General features: G+C 48.9%; 2 protein-coding genes and 5 non-coding genes across 7 annotated transcripts; 3 read left to right on the forward strand and 4 right to left on the reverse strand.

The window, feature by feature from the left end:
- Positions 1–226: 226 nt before the first annotated feature.
- Positions 227–298, forward strand: TRNAA-UGC (transfer RNA alanine (anticodon UGC)). Its single transcript has one exon. It is a non-coding gene; the product is annotated as a tRNA-Ala (tRNA).
- Positions 299–693: 395 nt separating this feature from the next.
- On the forward strand, positions 694–766 carry TRNAK-CUU (transfer RNA lysine (anticodon CUU)). The gene has a single exon. It is a non-coding gene; the product is annotated as a tRNA-Lys (tRNA).
- A 3070-nt stretch (positions 767–3836) lies between these two features.
- Positions 3837–3909, reverse strand: TRNAV-CAC (transfer RNA valine (anticodon CAC)). Its single transcript has one exon. It is a non-coding gene; the product is annotated as a tRNA-Val (tRNA).
- A 2293-nt stretch (positions 3910–6202) lies between these two features.
- Positions 6203–16155, forward strand: TRIM41 (tripartite motif containing 41). Its single transcript, XM_058656159.1, has 6 exons — positions 6203–7173; positions 10692–10787; positions 13218–13448; positions 13933–13955; positions 14120–14247; positions 14628–16155. The coding sequence occupies exons 1-6, from the start codon at positions 6349–6351 to the stop codon at positions 15227–15229; spliced, it is 1905 nt and encodes a 634-aa protein (XP_058512142.1). The 5' UTR covers positions 6203–6348; the 3' UTR covers positions 15230–16155.
- Positions 16156–17287: 1132 nt separating this feature from the next.
- Positions 17288–21157, reverse strand: RACK1 (receptor for activated C kinase 1). Its single transcript, XM_058656268.1, has 8 exons — positions 20917–21157; positions 20016–20187; positions 19422–19569; positions 19155–19250; positions 18873–18983; positions 18149–18289; positions 17712–17822; positions 17288–17394 (listed from the first exon to the last, which is right to left on the reverse strand). Exons 1-8 carry the CDS (start codon positions 21023–21025, stop codon positions 17329–17331), a joined length of 954 nt encoding a protein of 317 aa, XP_058512251.1. The 5' UTR covers positions 21026–21157; the 3' UTR covers positions 17288–17328.
- LOC118760372 (small nucleolar RNA SNORD96 family) lies at positions 19692–19769 on the reverse strand. Its single transcript, XR_004996747.1, has one exon. It is a non-coding gene; the product is annotated as a small nucleolar RNA SNORD96 family (small nucleolar RNA).
- LOC118760375 (small nucleolar RNA SNORD95) lies at positions 20629–20696 on the reverse strand. The gene has a single exon (XR_004996749.1). It is a non-coding gene; the product is annotated as a small nucleolar RNA SNORD95 (small nucleolar RNA).
- Positions 21158–22165: the final 1008 nt, after the last annotated feature.

Genomic DNA, 22165 nt, shown 5'->3' on the forward strand with positions numbered 1-22165 from the left:
GGCCAACCTTCCCCCAAACTCCCCAGAGTAAAAGTGGCAGTCCTTGCTTGTTCTTTGTCCCCAAGCTCCCCACACACCCTCAGTCTTCATCTCTACACCAGTTTTCAAGTGCACATCCAAAACAGGACCTCCCTTTGTTTTCAAATGAAAATCAATGCGGCCCTCTGGCGTCAGCAGTGTGCCAAATGATTACTAAGAGAACAAAACGAGCAGGTGCCGCCTATCTGGGGATGTAGCTCAGTGGTAGAGCGCATGCTTTGCATGTATGAGGCCCCGGGTTCGATCCCCGGCATCTCCACTTGCTTTTTACCTACAGCTAAAGTTTCAAAATCTGATATTTTCAGAACAGTTTGACAACCCCAGAGTATGGATCCTTCGTATCACCCTCTACTCTCCCCCAGCAGCGGGATTTTTTTTCCTTACTAAAAATTCACAAAACGAGTGCCTACTTAATATTCTATTTTCCCCTTCTCTACGTGTAATTCAAGACAATATGAAAAGGAGTTGGTCTCTGGTAGGGTAAAAACAGAAAGTGGGTGTCAGTGGGAGACGCTGTCATACGTGCTCGGTGGAATTTCTGCTTTCTTAGCTAAACAGTTTTGCAGTTGTAATACAAGTGAATGCACCTATTCAACCCTAACATAAAGGAAAAGTTGTTCAATTATGAAAACTCCAAGGTGGCTGCTCCCAGGTGCCCGGCTAGCTCAGTCGGTAGAGCATGAGACTCTTAATCTCAGGGTCGTGGGTTCGAGCCCCACGTTGGGCGCATGGTATTTTCTGGCCTGTCTCTAAGGAGGTGATCATATTCTCTTTTTTTGCAGAGTCAAGCTATCACAAAGCCATTTCAATTATTTATTACATTGCAATTTTTCTTAAACACAAAAAGTCCAACTGGACATAAGAAATCAAAAAGTGATTTATAAGCAGCCTTGGTATCATGTGGAGTATCTGTAAATTATTGTTACAGTTGTTTTGTGAAGTGGTCTACTGCATATAAGTTAATTTAAAAGTTATTTTATATGTAAATTATTCATCAGCTACCCACTTGAGTATTTTCATGTAAAACTTTTATTTTGAGGTGGAAATTACCTCTACGTTTAATATATTTATGGCTATTACCTAACTAGTCCCAAAATAGTACAGTATCTCTTTGTTTACCAGTCACTGTTTTTCTGTTAGTAAACTTGAGAAAGTCATTCTTTGGAGGTCTGTGTAGCAGCTGTAGTCATGAGTCAATCATCAAATATTCACTTCATTATTTTATTGCTGTTGACATCATGTAACATTGGCTTGAGGATACAAGTCCCCCTTACTACAAAGCTGGTTTCAGTTAAATACCAGTTTTCAGGGAAGATGAATTCTAATCAATCGGGGAGCTAAAATATCCACCAGGGCATCATAACTCTGGGAGACTGACTGCAAACAAAGCGTGGCCAAAAAGATGACCCAGGGTGACCTGATCCTCTTCTGTGTCAGGGACCAACTGGGTATTCTGGGAAACCTTCCCAGCTTATCACTGTCATTTGAGATGTTTTTTGAGGGTGAGGGGAGATTTTTGCACATGTAAAAGAATACATATTTGCTTTTGATTAATAGCCAATTTCTTGACAAGTATAAATATTTTAAACATCTATTTTTAGCTCTAACTTTGACTTACAAATATTATTTTTAGCAAAGTCAGCAGTTTTTGAAACAAGAACAATTTCACTGGTTTTCTCACAAATTAGGGTCATCAAATGAAATTGTTAAGTTATCTACGTAGATATTAGCGTATGTGTCTAAAAGGGACTAAAGAAAATCGATGTTTTTAAAGAAAAAAAAAACCATGTGATGGAATGCGGGAACAAACCCTACAAGCAGAGCAGCGATTGTATCAAGTAATCATTCTTTGTTCAATAACCGTGTTCGAAGGTTTCAACCTCCTCCCTTGATGCAGCTCAGTGGGTAGGGTGCCCTGCAATAAAGGGGTCTAATGACACTGCAGAGAAAGTCCTGGGGAGAATTTTTAGGAAATCTAGATCCAGAAAGTTCCTATCATAATGACCCTAAAAAAGGAGAAGAGGAGGAAAAAAATGGGGATCCATATTTATGTCCATAAAAACTCCAGTGTGAATCCAATCTAGCCTCTCAGTCCTTGGGTTAGATGCCTGCCTGATCTGTCTGATGTAACCTGTTCGTTAACCTTGCCTGGGAGGCTTACTTTCTGGTCTCACATCTGTTCTGCCAAGAACCTTCGAGCAGTGGTCTCCACTGAATAAAGCCATCTCGAATGCTAAGCAGTTCATGATACTCTTTCAGACATTTCAAATTATAGTTACAAACCGTATTTCTGAACCTTCAGTTAGCAGATGAGCGGGTGGAGGGTCTCAAAGTTAAGGACACACAACCGGCAGCTTAGAGTCAAAACTGAATGCTGTACCACCGAGGATTCTGTGCTGTGGACTCACGGGCCCACAGCACTTCACTGCCCGAGAGGCCCCTGTAACTACAGATGTCGTGTCTTCTACTTATTTTTCTATTTGCTTTAAAACAAAACCAAAAATCGTGTGGTTGGAGTTATTCAAATACAGACTCCCAGAAGTACAGCTGTGATTTTTTGCTTTTATGATGCTCCTGGTCTTTCCTCTGTCGGGACTTCAAAGTCTTAGAACTCTGCTCTCTTAAGATCTTTGGGAGATAGACTGTTTCCTTCCGTGACTGCGCTCAATGCCATCACCTTTACGTTTTATCTCTCTATCCTTTCTCCTTAATGTTATTTACAGGCCACTCCTACATTTTCTTACAGTTCTTGTCACTCCGCACTTATTTCTGGATGTATTTTCTTGTTCATGAATAATGAACAATTTAAATAAAATTGCCTATTAAAAGCTGACGTCCGGGGGCAGGGACTGTAGAAGGACAATTAGCAGGATATCATTTGTATGAGAACTGATTGGATATCATTTAAATGAGGCAAACGCGAACTATGTAAACTGCTCAGTGTTTTCTGCCTTATCCCATGTGACCCTCACTCTAGAAAAGCCTGATGCCACTGATGAATTCCGGCTGTTGACCATCAGTTGGCAGTCCCAATGTATTCCTTCGGCTCCGTGTACCGAGTCCGTCGCTGCAGGACAGCGAACAAGGGGCCTTGCAGTCTTTATCATTGCAATGTAAATGAATGACTAAGTGAAATTGTGTCTTAACAATTTTTTAAAATTTTCTTTTTAATATTGTTTACATAGTTGAGAGGGATGCCTGCCCATGTGGAGAGAGTCAAATACGGAGGAAGGTGGGTGGGACAAATGTTTCAGGTTTTGTTTTTCTCAGGGAAGAAGGGGAATGGGGCTGCTGACTGCTGTCAAACTGTATCAGCATCCGTGGATGAGGGGTGATCCTTTAATGATACACCTTAGCCTGATGTGGGGAAGAGTGTTTTTAAGAGTAAAAGAATTTAACTACTGCTAATTTTAAGTTCATGTTGTTTAAAGCTTAAGACTGTCATGCAACTTGAAAATTTAAATGAACTTCTAAAGTGTATTTTATAGACCTATATTATTTTTATTAAAAATAAAACTAGCCAATCAGCATTTAATGTACAGTTGAGGCTTAATGATAGGTTGAACTGCCTATATGCATATTTAAAAATATTATTAAATATTTAATATTGCAATACAATTTTCCCAAGTGTGTTTATCTTGCTCTTTTACTATGCCGAATTTTGATTTGTGCAGCTTTCCTTGGAAAAGTGAGTGGAGGTACCCCAGAGACTCTCTTTTACAGCTAGCCACATGATCCAAAGTTTAAGGACTCTCGACCAGAGAGAAGCAGTTTCAAAGTGAAAGAAAAAGAGACACTGTTTCCGCCCGGTTTCGAACCGGGGACCTTTCGCGTGTGAGGCGAACGTGATAACCACTACACTACGGAAACCACATGCTGGAGAGCTTTACTAACGTTGACCTGAAGCCAGACTCGGCCCAGACTGACGCAGACCGCTGGGTCACGTGCGTCAAGATCAGCCGGCAGGAGTTGCCACAAGAGCGCCTTTGACTCCGGAAGAGCCTAGAATATTTGTTTCACCCGAAAGGGCTCCATGCTTTGGTGCCTTTTTTTTTTTTTCTCATAAATCCTAAGGTGCCCTGTACAATTTCCTTCCGAAAAACGGTGTCCACTCGGGGTTGTCCCACGTGCCGGGCAGCTGGAGAGCAAGTTTTCTCCGTATTGCAGCCTCAGCATCACGCAGTTTCCAACACGGACTGTTTATATAAACCACGGTCCTGAACTATTCACTTGGCACACCATTACAGCAGCATCTTTGCGAATACACGCATTATTCTCTCAAGTAAAATCCTTTTCACAAACTGAATCTGAGTCCCTGCTCTTAAATCGCAGCTCTTCGGAAGACATGCCTTGAGATATTTCAGGACGGGAACACAGAACTTAGAATTAACTCATGGCCCTTAGTTGGGGAAACCCACTTAGGATTATAAGCGCTGCTAATAGGATTGTGAATGTTCCCAACACGAATGATAAACGCCTGATGTGATTGATATGCTAATTAATAGCTACACAAAGTATCCATGCATTGAAGTACCCACTGTGCCCCCTAATTATGTACATTGTCAATTACAAATAAACATATATGAAATTCTCTTCCAGCACTGCTTAAAAAAATTATGACCGAGTCCTATTCGAAGTAGCCTTTGCTATAGATTTTATCAGGTCCCAGTGTCTTTCTTGGCTTGCAATTTCACTGCAAAGGCTAACTAATTTTTCAGAATTAGCATTTGAAGACTAGCCTGCAGGACTCCGGATTGTACACCTTGACATTGAGTTATATTTTCTTTTTCAGTAACTTCAAATCCTGAGCAAAGAAACTAGCACCCGATTTATTCTTAGAGCCCACGGACTAGCAGTTCACTACCACTGATGCAAAAAGGCACACGTTCTGTGACCGAGGGCACGGTACATCTCCAACTCTGAATTCTAGGATTCACTGCCTTGACTCCCCGTGGGTGTGTAGAAATTAAGCCATAGCTGACTCGACTCCTTGCTCCTCCAGTGCAGTCAACTAGTTTTCAGCAACAGCTGGATATCAGTAACTGGTCTGTTGCAACCTGATCCAGTTTTGAAGGTCTCATGGCAACCCCTAAAACCAGTTCTGACAGTTCTTTACAGGGCATGTAAAGCACTCCTGCCTTTCAACTTTCTCAGTGAAATGTCGTCAGTACTCTTTCACAATGATTATGATCTAATTACACATGTAATACTACACGGCATTAACTCATCAAACCCTGAGGTAGGAATTACCACATACCTAAACAGGAATATGAAATTGTCAAATATATTTAACATCGGATTTGCCACGAGGTGGTACTCCACAGTGTTCACCACCTTAGCTACCTCCGTGAAGAGTAGGATTCTCTCTATATACTAAGGCTTCCACTTCGAGAACGTTCGGCAGCCGACTCCGAGACGCGGAACTCCCTGGAGCCGCCGGCTCCGCCCCGCGCGGGGTGAGGCGTCCTGGCCCCGCCCCGCTGCAGCCAGGCCGGACGCCGCGAGCTTCCAACGAGTCGTCCGCCTAGAGGGGCCGGAAACACTTCAGCAAGAGCATGGGGGCCCGCCCGTCCGCTTCCGGCGCCGGCTGTGGCTAGTTCCTGTTGCGGTCGCCCGTGTCTGGTCGGTAGGATGGCGCCTGGCCGAGGCGGTCATTGCACCGAGAGCAGACGGCCGCCCCACGCTGCAACCGCACCCCGCAGTTTCTCGCTAGTGGCGGGGGATGGGGGCGGATGGGATTGTTCGATCGGCTTTCCCTGCTCTTCCGTACCACAGAGACGTGGGCCTCCACCGTCCTAGCCCTGCCGCCGTGTTTCCGTGTGTCGGCTAGAGCGTCCCCTCGCCGTTTCCTGTCGCGCAGGGGCCCCGTGCGGGGGAAGAGAGGAGCGTCGCACCGCCGCGGAGGGAAGGCGCGAGCCGCGGCGCTGGTGCGCAGGCCCCGGAAGTGCTGCGCGGAGGCGGAAGTGCGGGGGCGGGGCCGGGCAGGAGGCGGGGCGGGCGCTTTAGGAGCAGGCCAGGGCAGCGTTGAGGCGAATTTGCACTCAGGACTACCTGAGGGACGTGGCGGTGGCGCTCGGCCGTGTCAGCCCACCTGTGCCCCCGCCGAGACACCGGTTGTCGTCCAGGAAGGGGGGGAGTGTGTGGGGTTTCCTCGGGCGGATAAGTGGTCTGCGCGTGTGGTGACGAGGTGTGGAGAGGCAGGGCTGGAGGTGGGGCCGGGCCGCCCGGGCGTCCAGAAGGGAAGACACCCCCACGGCCGCCCCGCGTCCCCCCCCCCACACCGCACAGCTCCACGGGCTGGACACTAAGATGGCTGCCGTTGCCATGACACCCAACCCCGTGCAGACCCTTCAGGAGGAGGCGGTGTGCGCCATCTGCCTCGATTACTTCACCGACCCCGTGTCCATCGGCTGCGGGCACAACTTCTGCCGAGTGTGTGTAACCCAGTTGTGGGGCGGGGAGGAGGAGGAGGAGGACAGGGATGAGATAGGGCGGGGGGAGGAGGAGGAGGAGGACGGAGAAGAGGAGGAAGTGGAGGCGGTGGGAGCTGGCGCCGGGTGGGACACCCCCATGGGGGAGGAAGACTACGAGGGTGACATGGAGGAGGAGGTCGAGGAAGAGGAGGAGGAGGATGTGTTTTGGACCAGTGGCGTGGATGGGCCTAACTGGGACAACATGGATTACGTGTGGGAAGAGGAGGAGGAGGAGGAGGACCTAGACTACTACTTAGGGGACATGGGGGAGGACCTCAGGGGAGGAGAGGAGGAGGAGGAGGAGGAAGAAGTGCTGGAGGAGGAGGAGGAGGAAGAGCTAGACAGCGTGGCCCCGCTGCCGCCGCCGCCTCCAGCCCCGCGGAGGTGCTTCACCTGCCCCCAGTGCCGGAAGAGCTTCCCCCGGCGGAGCTTCCGCCCCAACCTGCAGCTGGCCAACATGGTGCAGGTGATCCGGCAGATGCACCCGACCCCGGTCCGAGGGAGCCGCGTGAGCGAGCAGGGCATCTGTCCCAAACACCAAGAGGCCCTGAAGCTCTTCTGCGAGGTAGACGAAGAGGCCATCTGTGTGGTGTGCCGGGAGTCTCGGAGCCACAAGCAGCACAGCGTGGTGCCGCTGGAGGAGGTGGTGCAGGAGTACAAGGTGAGAGGGTGGGCTGCCCGGCTCGCTGCCTCCCAGTCCTTGTCGGCTGTAAAGGTGCCTTGCCGTCGGAGGGGTCCCGGACGGTGACCAAGCACACGCGTGTAAGAACAGGGAGTAAGGTAAAGGCCATGAGGCCAGGTCGCTGGGAGAGGACCTGAAAAGGCTGCGTTCTGTTTCTCCTGCAGTTCTGTTAAATCTGTCAGAAATGTAAAAAACTCGAGCCCAGCGCCGTGGCCTAGCGGCTAAAGTCCTCGACTTGCACGTCGTTATCCCATTAGGCCACCCGTTCGTACCGGCAGCACCACTTCCCATCCAGCTCCCTGCTTGTGGCCTGGGAAAGCAGTCAAGGACGGCCAAAATCCCTGTGACTTAGGACCCTGCACCAATGTGGGAGACCTGAAGAGGCTCCTGGCTCCTGGCTGGGCTCCAGCCTTGGGGTCACTTGGGGAGTGAATCATCAGAGGGAGGATCTTTTTCTCTGTCTGTCCTCCCTCGCGCCACATATCTGACTCTGAAATACAAATAAATAAATCTTTTAAGAAGAAGAATGTAAAATTGGGAGTCTGACAGCAAAGTGTCTTAATTTTTTTTAATTCATTCATTAAAGATTTACTTTTATTGGAAAGTGAGGTATACAGAGAGGAGAGACAGAGAGGAAGCTCTTCCGTCTGATGATTCACTCCCCGAGTGACCACAATGGCTGGAGCTGAACCAATCTGAAGCCAGGAGCTAGAGTCTCCCCTGGGTCTCCCTCACAGGAGCAGGGTTCTCACAAGGTGTTGGACTGTCCTTGCCTTCTTTCCCAGGCCACAAGCAGGGAGCTGGATGGGAAGTGGAGCTGTCGGGATCAAATGTGACCTGGCCAGAGCGCGGGAGCCAGCCGGGGAACACGTTATCGAGACGCTCAGCTCCAGCCCAGGCACTGTGAGAAGGGATACAGGTGTCATAGGCAGTATGTTTTTTGTTTGTTTGTTTGTTTGTTTGTTTGTTTTGTAATTATTTGCAAGGCAAAGTTGCAGAAAGAAGAGGCAGAGAGAAATATCATCCATCTACTGGCTCCTTCCCCAAATGACTGCGAGGACTAGGCCTGGTAGAGGATGCTGGCCTCCCAGGTGGCAGCCTAACCCACAGGACCACAATGCTGGCCCCTGGCCTCTTGGATAGCCTGCTGATTTCTAATTAAGTGTGTCACACAATGTGCAGTGGCATTATAAACAGGGGCACTAGGATGTACTATCCATGGGGATCCACCTTTGTTCTTGAAGGACAGCTGTAAGTTAGTGCAACTGGATTTAAATTTGAATTAACCACGTCTGTTGAATGCTTGATGCCTGAAAATCTTTCACTAGGCAGTTCAGTAGGTGAAGAGTTAAAAGCAATTGCAATCCCTTTCATCAGGTTAGCAGGCTCTGCTAAACTGTTGGGGTGGGCCAGAGCTACACGTCTAATCCAACAGTAACTGATCAACAGATATAAATATGTAAGCTTCATTATGTAGAAATAACTTTATTCCCTTTATGACTTACAGGCTCTTTTATAGACAATAGCTTACTGTTTCCAGATATGAACAGTTAATGGTGGTTTGGCACACTTTGTTGCTTTGAAATATATATATATGTATTTTTAAGATTTTTTTATTTAAAAATATTTATTCTTATTGGAAGAGGAGAGACAGTGAGAAAGATCTTCCATTAGCTTGTTTACTCCTCACATGGCCACAATGGCTGGAGCTGTGCCAATCTGAAACCAGGAGTCAGGAGCTGCCGCTGGGTCTGCCCCACAGGTGCAGGGCCCCAAGGCCTTGGACCATCCTCCACTGTTTCCCAGGCCGCAAGAGGGAGCTGGATGGGAAGTGGAAGGCTGGAACACGAACTGGCACCCATATGGGATCCCAGTGTGTGCAAAACAAGAATTTAACCACTGAGCCATTGCACCAGGTCCTGCTAAATACCTTTGAAAATGTCTGTTAAATAGTGTTCTATTTGGATTTGGGTTTTTTTTTTTCTGTCAGCAATTTCTGAATTAGTGGATTATTTACTGATTGGAGAGAGTAGAAGGTATTATCAAGACAAACTTTATAATTGTTTATAATATGCTCATACTTGATGTGAATTTTATCATTGCTGTGATTTTTTTTCTGGAATCACTATGTTGTGCAACAACTGCATTTTATATTGTGGATCTATAACATTTTTTTAAAAAAAGATTTATTTACTTTTATTGGAAAGGCAGATATACAGAGAGGAGGGACAGAGAGGAAGATCTTCCTTCTGATGATTTACTGCCCAAGCAGCTGCAACGACCAAAGCTGTGCCAATCCGAAGCTGGGAGCCCAGAGCTTCTTCGGGGCCTCCCACATGGGTACAGGGTCCCAAGGCTTTGGGCCGTCCTCAACTGCTTTCCCAGGTCACAAGCAGGGAGCTGGATGGGAAGGGGGGGCTGCCGGGATTAGAACCAGTGCCCATATGGGATCCTGGTGCATGCAAGGAGAGAACTTTAGCCACTGAGCTACTGCGCTAGGCCCGAAGCTAGGTTTTAAAGGGAGATAGATAGGCAGGGAAAATATCCTGGAAATATGTTCAAGCAAAGACAGATTGGTGTTTTGTGTTGTGCCTGTAGGACACCAGTGTCCAATAAAATGACCAGTTTTTGGAGTCCAGGCTACTCTGCTTCAGATTGGGCTTTCTGTGACTGCATCCTAGGAGGCAGCGGGTAGTGGTGCTGGGTCCGGGCGCTTTGCCACCACGTGGGAGACTCACATGGAAACTCCAGCCTCCTGGCTTTAGTCTGACCCAGCCCTCACTGGAATCTGCATTTGAGGAGTAACCAGTGGATGTTTCAGTCTGTTGCTCTTCTAAGCAATAACTTAATTTTTTAAAAAGATAGTTTTGTGGAAGATTTTGGGCCTGGTGCAAAGGCTCAAATGGCTAAGCCTATTTCAAGCACTGGGGGCCAGTTCTAATCCCAGCGGCTCCACTTCCCAGCCAGCTCCTTGCTTGTGGCCTGGGAAAGCAGAGGAGGGTGGCCCAAAGCCTTGGGACTCTGCACCTGTGTGGGAGACCTGGAAAGAAGTTCCTGGCTCCTGACTTCAGATTGGCGTGCACCGGCCCGTTGCGGCCACTTGGGGAGTGCATCATCAGAGGGAAGATCTTTCTCTCTGTCTCTCCTCTCTGTACGTCTGCCTTTCCAATAAAATAAATAAATCTTTAGTATGTGGAACGTCATGAGATTATAGCACATGCACCCCAGCTGTGAGCATAGGAAAGGGAGTATAGTCCTAAGGATTCCTGCTTTAGAGAATTCACACAAGACTTCTTTTCATGAGTACAACAGCAGTTGGAGGCCTTTGTTGTCACCTAAGAGATGTGAGAGGAGTGAGAGAGTTCTGTGCGCATTTGACGCTGGAGGTGAGAGGTGTCAGAATTTGAGAGGCACCCATTGGAAGAAGGGTTGGCAAGGTGAGCTCTGAAGGTGCTTCTCGCAGCTCCCGCCTCTAACTTCCGCTTGCATTCCCGCAGGCCAAATTGCAAGGACACCTGGAGCCGCTGAGGAAGCACCTGGAGGTCGTGCAGAAGATGAAGGCGAAGGAAGAGCGACGGATGACGGAGCTGAAGGTGGGTGAATATCCTTGCCACGCTCAGTGGTTTCACGGCCAGGCGAGGAGGATGGGGCTGTTCACTCTAAGGCTGTGACTAGATCCTCTGGAACGGAGGGGTGTAGACATCTTCCCAGAGTCCGTTCATTCCTATGTTGCATAGAGTGAAATCAGGCCTGGTTTGGAGAGATGTGTGTCTAACCTAAGGCTACAGGGGAAGACTTTCTGCTCAACTTTCAATTGAACCTGTATTCCACATTGCCATGCCTTCTGTGTTGGATAACACACAGGGCAGAAAGGAGCAGGCAGACCCCACACAGCAACACATGGAGACGTGGTCCTGAGAAAGTTGCTGCTGGGGAAGCAAGGAGCCGGTGTGTTTAAGAGAGAAGAATTAGCCAATGTTAGCATTGTGGAGGCCCAGCATCTCCTGATGCAGTTTTTGTTAGCCCTTTTCGTTACTCGTTCTTCTCTAAGGAGTCATTTTTTGTCCAGAAAATGTCTCTAGCTGATGTTAATTGTCTGAAAAATATGCCTACTCTCACCAATGGTCTGTTGTGGTCAAATAGGGGGCACTGTTTGGGGTTGTTTTCTGCTAGAGAATGTTAAGTGTGGTTAGCCCTCTATATCTGTGGGTTCTCCAACCTTAGATTTAAGCCAGCTGCAGAGCTAAAATTAATTCAGGGAGAAAATGTATCTGCATTGAATGTGTAGAGACTGTTTTCCCTGGCATTATTCCCTCACAATACAGTAGAACTATTCACATTGAGTTTGCGTTGTATTGAGTATTAAGAATAATCTACAGATGATTTAAAGTGCACAAATATATGTAAGTTATATGCAACTACTACTGTAAGTGGGTTTTGGTATCCAAGGTGGGTCTTAGAGATTCAGAATGGAGCCCAGTGGAGGCTTGATTCAGTCGTAATTCCTGAATTCTCCTATTAATTTTAGAATATTCTTACCCAGTGCCTATCGTGTGGTCAGGACTCTGCTGGCGTCTGACCAAAGACAAACCCAGACCCTGCCTACAGGAGCGTAGAGTGTAGTGGGAACAAATATTCCATTACAGATATTGTACATGCCCTCATGAAATTGTAGTATTTATGGAAGTAGTCCTGAAGGATGAAAGGCATTTTTAAAATACGTAAGCTTAGACCTAAAGAGTGAATCAAATCACGTAGAAACTATAGACAAAAATATTCCAGGCAGAGGTTGTTTGGCACCAGGAGAACGGAGGTGGGACATGATAAGGGAAGGAAGACAAGGGTGTCTTTACTGCCAGATCTTTATGCTTTCCTTTTTTGGGGCGGGGGGTTCGCTCCTCCCAAACTCCCACCCCCCGACAGTATGCTGCAATAGAACAGGCCTTCATAAGGAGATATAATTCCATCAGTCTACTGCCACATCTGTATTCATTGTTTTAGTTCGGAAGGGAGGGAGAGAAAGGCCTTCCCTCTGCTTCTTCTCTCCCCATATACCTGCAGTAGCCGGCTGAGGCGTGGAGACCAGAACTCAAGTCCGATTCTCCCTTGTAAATGTCGCGAACCCAAGTATTTAAGCCACCCTCCCTCCCAGGGTACATGTTAGTAGGAAGCAAGATCTAAAGAGGAGTACTGAGCCCAGCGTGATGGCCTAGTCCTCATCTTGAACACGCCGGGATCCCACATAGATACCGGTTCTAATCCCGGCAGTCCACTTCCCTCCCAGCTCCCTGCTTGTGGCCTGGGAAGGCAGTTGAGGACGGCCCAAAGCCTTGGGACCCTGCACCTGTGTGGGAGACCCGGAGGAGGCTCCTGGCTTCGGATTGGCTCTGTTCTAGTTGCGGTCACTTGAGGAGTGAATCATCAGATGGAAGATCTTCCTCTCTGTCTCTCTTCCTCTCTGTATATCTGCCTTTTCAATAAAAGTAAATACGTCTTTAAAAAATTTTTGTTGGCCCAGGATAATGTATTATCTTTAAAACTGCAGTGTGGGCTGCAGTAGTCTAGCAGCTAAAGTCCTTGCCTTGTGTGTGCTGGGATCCCATGTGGGCACCAGTTCTATTCCCGGCAGCCCCACTTCCCATCCAGCTCCCTGCTAGTAGCCTAGGAAAGAAGGCAAGGACGGCCCAAAGCCTTGGGACCCTGCACCCTGCCTGGGAGACCCAGAAGAAGCTCTGGGCTCCTGGCTTCAGACTGGCTCAGCTACAGCCGTTGTGGTCACTTGGGGAATGAATCATCAGACATAAGATCTTCCTTTCTGTCTCTCCTCCTCTGTATATCTGCCATCCCAATAAAAATAAAATAAATCTTAATAAATAAAGTGGACTACCCAGGGCTCAAACCAGGTGCTCTGGTATACAGTTACTCCAAATGGTGACTTACTTGCTGTGCTAAATGCCTAATCCATAACTGGACATTTATCTGTGTGGAAGTGATAGCCACTATTCCCTTTGCACTATTTCCAGAGCCAGATGAAGTTAGAGCTGGCGGCTGTGGCCTCGGAGTTTGGGCGGCTAACCCGGTTTCTGGCTGAGGAGCAAGCAGGCCTGGAGCGGCGCCTCCGAGAGATGCATGAAGCCCAGCTGGGGCGCACCGTTGCCGCAGCCAGCCGCCTCTCGGAACAGGCCACGCAGCTGAGCCGCCTGCTGGCTGAGGCCCAGGAGCGGAGTCAGCAGGGTGGCCTCCGGCTGCTTCAGGTGAGCAGCGTGTCTCTTCTCCTCGTTAGCCCTGCACCCTGTTGGCCCTATCAGAGAGAGCTTACCAACACTGCCCAGGGCTGGCTCTCTTTACTGGCAGTATCCCATCGTGGTTCAGTCTGAAGACCAAAACAGTCATTTGAGGCTAGAGGCACTGCTAATGTTTAATGTGGTAACTGTGACTATTATACCCATTTAAAAAAAAAAAGCTGTTTGGAATTGAATGAGAGCTCAGGAGTGAATTCTCAACGGTGACATCTTGAAAAAGTACAGGATGTACTGTAAATTCTGTTCGTTAATGGGCTCATGGCAGGATGGGGTTTATTGATAGAGCAGGTGGTACCTGAGCGGAAGCATGTTTATCAAGGGCTTTAGGGGTGTTTAGTCCTTTGTCTAGGTGGGTATTGGGAGACAGGAGCAGTTCCTATGCAGCTGACACTCTTCTTTGTCTCTCTCTCTCTCTCCTTTTGTTTTTCATTCCCAGGACATCAAGGAGACTTTCAGTAGGTGTGTTCCCACGCAGTACCCTTTGTGACCCAGTGGCATCTTTTTGCTACTTTTGGGTGCCTCTCTGTCCTTCCCAATGACCCGAATTTCTGTCATCCCTTAACTTCTGCCCTTCCCACTGAGAATATCATGGTCCCACCCCCTACCTGGTCCCCTCTCCCCAGGTGTGAAGAGGTGCAGCTGCAGCCACCAGAGATCTGGTCTCCTGACTTGTGTCAGCCCCACAGCCACGACTTCCTGACAGATGCCATTGTGAGGAAAATGAGCCGAATGTTCTGTCAGGCTGCAAGAGGTATGCCTTGCATTTCTGAGACTGAGACTGGGTTCTGAGGAATATTGAGTGCCAGGGGACATGTGGAGGACGAGATGGAAAAGGGTACAAGCAGGCCCTGAGGTTTTAAGCATAGCTTTTGTTCTAGCCCAGATGTTGTGGGCTAGGCTGGGCCAGGCCTGAGAGAACATCTGTCAGCTATCCTGGGAACAAGAGGTAGGGAAAGGGTGGTGAGGGCAGCCCACAAGAACTGGAGCTTGGCCCTGGCATGGTTTAGGGAACTGAAGAGAACAGAATTGAAGGTAGGGACAGGAGAGCAACAGTAAAGGTCGAAGTTAGGGAGTTGGCTGCTGTTGGGAACACATGTTCCATCCTAGATTTATTTGTCCTCTCTCCTCAAGTGGACCTGACGCTGGACCCCGACACAGCTCATCCAGCCTTGATGCTGTCCCCTGATCGCCGTGGTGTCCGGCTGGCAGAAAGGAGGCAGGAGGTTGTCGACCATCCTAAACGTTTCTCAACTGACTGCTGTGTATTGGGGGCACAGGGCTTTCGCTCTGGCCGGCACTACTGGGAGGTAGAGGTGGGTGGGCGGAGAGGTTGGGCGGTGGGTGCTGCCCGTGAATCAACCCATCATAGGGAAAAGCTGGGCTCTGGGGGCTCCTCTGTGGGCACTGGGGATGCCAGCTCCTCACGTCATCATCACCGTCGCCGCCGTCTGCACCTGGCCCAACAGCCCCTGCTCCAGCGGGAAGTGTGGTGTGTGGGCACCAACGGTAAACGCTACCAGGCACAAAGCTCAACAGAGCAGACACTGCTGAGCCCAAGTGAGAAACCACGGCGCTTTGGTGTCTACCTGGACTATGAGGCTGGGCGATTGGGATTCTACAATGCTGAGACTCTAGCCCACGTGCACACTTTCTCGGCTGCCTTCCTAGGCGAGCGCGTCTTCCCTTTTTTCCGGGTGCTTTCCAAGGGTACTCGAATCAAACTCTGCCCTTGATCAGCGTGCCACCCGCAGGGGCCCCTCTGGTCAGCACTGGGGGCGTGGGTGGTAACAAGAGGGTGGCCCATAGGTTTGGAGACTCGAAGGCTCCTCCCACTATGTCACTGCATTGCTTCCGGTCCCTTGCTTGTCCTTCTAGGAGCCTTACAGAATCCTGGCCCTCAGTTCTGCCTCCTCACCTACTGTTTGTCCAACTGGTCTGCATGGGTTCCTCATAATGAGATCAGCTGTTTGGTCTTCCCCATTTAGCCCAGTCCAGCTTTGGGAGCCAGTTTTGAGGAGGGGATGAGAGATTTACTCCTTAACATCCTTCTTTTTCAACCTTGAACAATCCTGAGGCTGCAGTGTTTGGGCAAGTCTTGCAGCATCCTGAATGAACTCAATTTTCTGGTGCAAATTTAAGCTATTTTGGGGAGGCAGGCTGGGCAGAAGAGTAGAGCTGGGTATAGAAGTGCCCACTCTGTTGGGGAAGTAGGATTCTTTCCTTCCCCAAATTTCTACCTCCATAGACCAACCAGAACTTAGCTTCTGTGACAGATCTGGAATGGTCAGTAAGATTCCAACTACCATTCTACAACCCAGTTAAGTTATTTTCTCCCCCTTGTTTTCCCAATATGCAAGTTGGGAACAGATCTCCATGTTTTCCTACCCTTCTCCTATAGGCCTTCTAGTCCTTTGTTTGCAACTTGTTAGCTTCTACTCCCTCCATTTGGCAAGCCCTGACATGCAGGCAGGGATGGGGGCAGTGGGTTTGGATCCCTGGAAGAAGAGCCTTGGTATAATCTATTTTTATAGTAACACCTTGCCTTCTGTCACTTACCAACTTTTGTCCTCTGCTTCGAAGCCTGAGGTCAATTCATTTCTTGGGGGTGAAAGGGAAAGTTGTTTGTGTTGCAGAAATAAAATGTTTATTTGCTTCTTTTGTGGAATGTATTTCTTCCAAGTGAGCAATATTGTACATCACTGATGTAGGAAAGGCTACTAGCTGGGTGTAATTGAAAAAGCCTGAGGGTCAGGTAAGTTCAAACTATTTTTTGCTTCTACCAGAATTGCTTGAAATTATAATAGTTCTTCCATCTGATTCCCCTTGCAGATAATACCCAGCCAGGCTAAAGCCAGGAGCTTCAAAGTCTTTGTGTTACAGTCCAAGCACCTTGGGCTGTTTTTTCTTGCTTTCCCAGGCTCACAGCAGAGTGCCTCAGCCAGCACTCTGAGGCCTGGGAAAGCAATCAAGGATGACCCAAAGCTACTGTGTGGAAGACCTGGAAGAAGCTCCTGGCTCCTGATGGGTGCAGCACCAGCTGTTGTCCACTGGGGAGTGAATCATCAAATGGAAGATATTCCTCACAGTATATGACTTTGCAATAAAAGCAATGGCGATTAGGCGAATAAACCTGTGTATAGTGAATGGGTGCTGTTCAAAGAAATCGGTCAGCACTCCGAAATAACCACAATGGCTGGAGCTGGGCTGAAGCCAGGAGTCTCTTGGGGTTTCCCAACATTGGTGCAGAATCCCAAACCACAAGCAAGGAGCTAGATGGGAAGAGAAGCAGCTGGGACATTAACCAGTGGGAACCCAGCACTTGCAAGGCCGACTTAACTACTAGGCCGTTGCACCAGGCCCTCCCCTAATGACCATTAAGGTGCACTTTTTACCAATCTACAGTGCAGAGATGTGGCCTACAGTGTACCACCCCCTTAACTACTCCTGGCCCAGCTACTGAGGATCTGAGAAGCAGTTGATGGAGGACCTTTGCCCTCTCAAACTTGGCATTTTAAATAAATTTTGAAGTCATGATTGAGTACAGTGAGCTACCTTTAGGAGTTCAGTTATCTCACATGGATGACAGCAAGTCAGGCCATCCTTTGCTGCTTCCCAGGTGGAAGCCAGATCCCTGGATCCTCCCAGGTAAGACTTCTGTGCCTTTGGAAAAATGAACCATCTTCAGTCGTCTTGTTTGATTTTGAGGAGTCTGCCATTCATCAATGACGGCAACTGCAAAATGATCAGCCCTTTTTGCGTATGCTTCTCAGAAAAACACTTGGCACACGTAATTCAGAAAGCCAGTTTATTTCTCAAGTTACGCCAAAAATATTTAGCGGGTGCCAATTGTCACCTGCCACACTCGCACCAGGTTGTCTGTGTAGCCAGCAAACAGAGTCTGCAAGGGAGAAAGGACAGTAAGTCAGGCTTAGCTGTGAACTTCAATCCCACTGCATCAAAGACAGAGCTGCTTTAAAGGATCTTAACTTGGAAAAAAAAACCAGAATGTGGTAGCAATTGTTACTAAGGATTAAATCATTAAAACAGCCGAAACTGACACACTAAATAAAATTTTTCACTAAGTCCATGTCCCAATTATCTCTACAACAAAGGGGCATGCATTATGTCACCCTGGTCCCCTACATTCTCAAGGTCTGACCCAGTGGACAGTAACCCTGGAAGAATGGGCACGACTGAGCAGTCAGATGTACTCACCTGGCCATCGGCAGACCAGGCCAAAGAGGTACACTGTGGTGGCTCTGCTTTGCTGCTGGTACTAATAACTTCTTGCTTGAGTTCATCTACAATGATCTTGCCCTCCAAGTCCTGAGAACAGGTCAAAACCACAGCAAGAACACTTAACACTTTTATACCAGTGATGCTTTTCCCCTTTTCTTACAGATCAGAGAGAACCTCTCAAAAGACCCCTCTAACACCTGAGGGGACAAGGTATTGCCTAACAAGGCAGGAGGTTGCATGGCCTTTTACAGATACTCCCCCACAAATAAAACCCCAATCTCAGGCATCTAAACCCTCTTCGGTCTCCTCTACGAACATCTGACAGTTTAGGACACAGGAGCCACAGCACTGAGTCCAGATGGCATTTAAGTCACACTAGCAGGACTCGCATCTCGGTTACAGAGCACACTTACCCAGATCTTGATGCTGGGGCCCGTGGCGGCACACAGCCAATAGCGGTTGGGGCTAAAGCACAGGGCGTTGATGATGTCTCCTCCATCCAGCGTGTAAAGGTGCTTGCCTTCATTGAGATCCCACAGCATGGCTTGACCGTCCTAAAGATAAGGCCGGTCAACACAATGACACCCACCTCTGGATCTCCCTCGAATTTACTTTAGATTTTCATCACTTAAAAGGCCGAATGAGAGGAGGACAGCAGATCTCCCATCTTCTGGCTCACTTTCCAAATGTCTTCGACAACTGTAGTTAGATAAGCTCCCACCTGGTGGCAGGACTACTTCAACCTGCTGCTTCCCAGGTCATGCTGTAGCAGACAGCCAACACTCGAATCTGGCACTCCAATGAGATGTGGCCACCCCAAAGCAGCGGCTTCCAAGGGCTATGCCACAACCCTCACTAGCTCAGCAGACTCGAACCTGATCTTTCCTCCAGTACCCAGGCCTTCTTCAAACTTAAATGACTCTAACAATCTTTATAAGTCCTAACTTTAATTCAAAACATCGCGCAGTAGCCCCACACACTTTCTGATGACTCACAACACAAGATCTATCATTTCAAGAAATTCGGCACAGTGTGCCTCATGCAGGTACTTTTCAGTAGGCGATGTTGAGAATAAATTGGCTAATTGTCAAAGATGTGATCCTTTCAATTGAGTTAAAGCTCGTGGGCCCCAAATACCTTGCCTCCAGAAGCACACAGGGACCCATCTGGGGAAACAGTCACAGTGTTCAGATAGCCGGTATGGCCGATATGGTTGGTCTTCAGCTTGCAGTTGGCCAGATTCCATACCTGTGTGAACGGGGGAGTCTACAGTAAAGACTAGCCCTGATTAGCCAGAAATAGCAACAGCGAAGCCAAGCACAGGTGTCGCACTCTTGGATAATAGTTCTTTATCATTCTGTTAGCTAACACAAAGGTTAAAGAGCTCTAAAAGCCCACAAACACCACTTTGAAACTCACCTTGACCAACTTGTCCCAGCCACAGGAGACAATGATGGGATTGCTGCTGTTGGGCGAGAAGCGGACGCAGGACACCCACTCGGAGTGAGACTCATCCTGGAGATGGACATCAGAGCAAATATTTCTCTTAGGAAAATATACACAACCCCCTCCCGGTTCTCAGTGGGTTGCTGAAACACCTCCCAATTTGGACCCATTAAGAATCGTATCTCCTCAGATCAGTCACTGCACAAGCCAAGGGGGAACGGCTCCCGGCCTTCCTTTTACCTGGACAGTGTACTTGCACACACCCAGAGTGTTCCATAACTTGATGGTTTTGTCTCGGGATCCAGAGACAATCTGACGGTTATCGGAGGAAAAGGCCACACTCAGAACATCCTTGGTGTGTCCCACAAAGCGCCGCGTGGTGGTGCCCCTGCGGAGGAGAGCTCTGTCACTCTTTGGACATTCTCCTGGCCTTATCATGAGCCCAGGGCACTGCATCCCAACTCCGCCTGTGTCTCTGACCACAAGCCTTGTCTCAGTTTATATCAGAGAATTCCATCAGAATTGCAGGACATGTCCTCACTCCCACATGGGGATTGGTTGACAATGTCATCTGTCATCACCAGGATCCTCCATGACCCCTGCCAATCTAGGACCCAAATTCAAAATAAAGCCTGCTCCAACTGCTGCCTACTCCCACACTATTGGGCCTACAATCAGCAACCGTTAAGTATCTCAAAGCAGAGGGGCCCAAATACCGATCTTCTGTAGCTGTCTTATGCTTTAAGATTCCCAGGTTTCCCCTGAGCACCAACTTCCCAACGCATCCACCCTGCCCCCCGTCAAGGCCCCAGAGCTGGGTGAGCAGCTACTTGCGTTGTGAGATCCCAGAGGCGAAGGGTTCCATCCCAGGAACCCGAGAGGGCAAACTGGCCATCTGATGAGATGACCACATCACTGACGAAGTGGGAATGACCCCGAAGAGCCCGCTGCGGGATGCCGTAGTTGGTCTCGTCCCTAGTCAGCTTCCACATGATGATGGTTTTGTCTAAAAGAAACACAGAAGCAAAATGGTAACTTGAGAGCACAGGCGGGAGAGGAACTGTGAGCTGTGGAAGCCGGAATACGGAGCCATACTGCCAAATTAAAGAGGCAGCAGGGAAAAAAAAAAGGATCTTGAAGTTTTAAGTACCCTTGTATTCAATGATTCCCAGTCTTCAGGTTATTTAAAAAAACCCAAACGTAACATTGTTAATGCCATGGAAATTTCCTACACGTTCTACGACTCTAAAGTCTGCTACTTAAGGCCTAGATATGACCCTAACGTTATCTTTTTTAACAGCGTAGGCACAAACCGGAGGCACAGGGCTCCAAATTCCGTTAGAGAACGAAAACGAAGTATTAACCACAGACATAAAGGGCAGATCGGGGCCACAAGTTCAAGTTTCCCCGAGTTCACTCATTTCCCAGCGAGCTAAGGACCGGGCGGCAGCTCAGAAACAGCCTCTGGGTTTCTGCACGGGCACTCAGATGGCATGTTGGACTCATCACCGCCCCGCCCGGCCTTCCAGACTGGGCACGCTGGGTGCCAACTACGAGGCAAGCAGCTCCACTCTCACTGGCAGCCCGGGCTGACACGCCTCGGAGCGCTCGTCCACAACGTGGGCCGCCCCAACGCGCTGGCCCAAGACCCTAACGCAACCTCCGTCCAACTCCAAGACACACAGACCTCTGCAGTCCCTCCACTGCCCCGTCCCACATCTTAACCAGTACGAACCTCGAGAAGCGGACAGTATCATGTCCGGGAACTGGGGAGTGGTGGCGATCTGGGTAACCCAACCATTGTGGCCCTTGAGGGTGCCACGAAGGGTCATCTGTTCAGTCATGTTAGCAACGGGCTCAAGCGTCGCCGCAGCGAGGAGGATGGCAGCGGATGGCTCACAGAGCCCAGCAGCACAGCCACTCGCGCGGCGGCCCTGCCGAGAAAAAGAGAGAGCAGGTCCCCGCCGGAAGCGGAAATACCCTCCCGCCCGAGCAAAATGGCTACACCCATGATTCACCTCTGCTCAAGAGGGAGGCGCCCAGGCTGTTCAAGATGGCGAAGCTACCTAGGGCGAGAGGCGAGACGAACTCTACAGTTATAGTCCCCTCTGCCACATAGCAAAAGTTGGCAGCCCACCAGATTTCTGAAACAAAAACTGCATGATGTTGAAAAAGGCTCCTCAGATGATTACAGCGTGATGTGACAGATGCGAAATAAAAAGGCGTACGGCATCCGGAAGAAGCGTGTACGGCTGTCTTCGCCTATTGGCGGCGTAGAGCATGTCCCGCCCTTTCCTGGTGCGTTGGGCGGAAACGTGGAAGGAGCTTTCCTGTCGTGGGCTTTTTTTTTTTTTTTTTAATGGTTTGGTTTGCTAGTTTGGTTTTTTGAACAGAAATTTGTGTGCTTGTATTCCGCGGGCTGTAAGTTCCGTATCAAGTGGCTAGGATAAGTGGGAACTACTCCTTGGGGTAAGCAATTTGAATACGATAGTAAACTAATACTAATCATAAATAAAAGCCTAATACTGTGCACACGTGGAGTCCCAGGACGAAGCGATGTGCACCCGCAGCTTCCACCCGGGAGGTGTGTGGGCGCTGCGAGGGTGTTGGAGGCAGCCGGTGGCGGGAAGAACCTGGAGATTGGTTAAATCAAGTGTGGGATTAGTGCAGGAGAGAACATTGCCGCGCTGATCCAGTGAAGGACCGGAGCGCCGAGGTAGCTGAGACCTGGAGAAGGACATCCACATTGACGTTTCTGAGGACTGTGTTTAAAAGTTCTCTGAGGCCTGGTCACTGCGCAGGAAAGCTGCAGGCTTTAGTACTCTACGTCTCCACCTGCAGCTTTCTCATTCCATATGGACGCAGGTTCAAGTTCCAGCTGCTCCACTTCTGAACCAGCTGGTTGCTTATCTGGAAAGACAGGGGAACCGCTTATCCAGGCTTGTGTTCAAGGCTTGCCTGACAGGGAGGGGTGGCATAGAAAT

The sequence above is a fragment of the Ochotona princeps genome, chromosome 28 (assembly GCF_030435755.1).
Source record: "Ochotona princeps isolate mOchPri1 chromosome 28, mOchPri1.hap1, whole genome shotgun sequence".
Taxonomy (NCBI): Eukaryota; Metazoa; Chordata; class Mammalia; order Lagomorpha; family Ochotonidae; genus Ochotona; species Ochotona princeps.

Excerpts from the sequence above, each read along its gene's own strand:
- TRIM41 (XM_058656159.1), top strand. The coding sequence starts at position 6,349 with ATGGCTGCCGTTGCCATGACACCCAACCCCGTGCAGACCCTTCAGGAG. Across the intron at positions 7,174-10,691 it reads AGGTGGTGCAGGAGTACAAG|GCCAAATTGCAAGGACACCT; the intron begins GTGAGAGGGTGG and ends GCATTCCCGCAG. Across the intron at positions 10,788-13,217 it reads GACGGATGACGGAGCTGAAG|AGCCAGATGAAGTTAGAGCT; the intron begins GTGGGTGAATAT and ends CACTATTTCCAG.
- RACK1 (XM_058656268.1), bottom strand. The coding sequence starts at position 21,025 with ATGACTGAACAGATGACCCTTCGTGGCACCCTCAAGGGCCACAATGGT. Across the intron at positions 18,984-19,154 it reads GCTGGGACAAGTTGGTCAAG|GTATGGAATCTGGCCAACTG; the intron begins GTGAGTTTCAAA and ends CCGTTCACACAG. Across the intron at positions 17,395-17,711 it reads CCTGGTCTGCCGATGGCCAG|ACTCTGTTTGCTGGCTACAC; the intron begins GTGAGTACATCT and ends TCTCCCTTGCAG.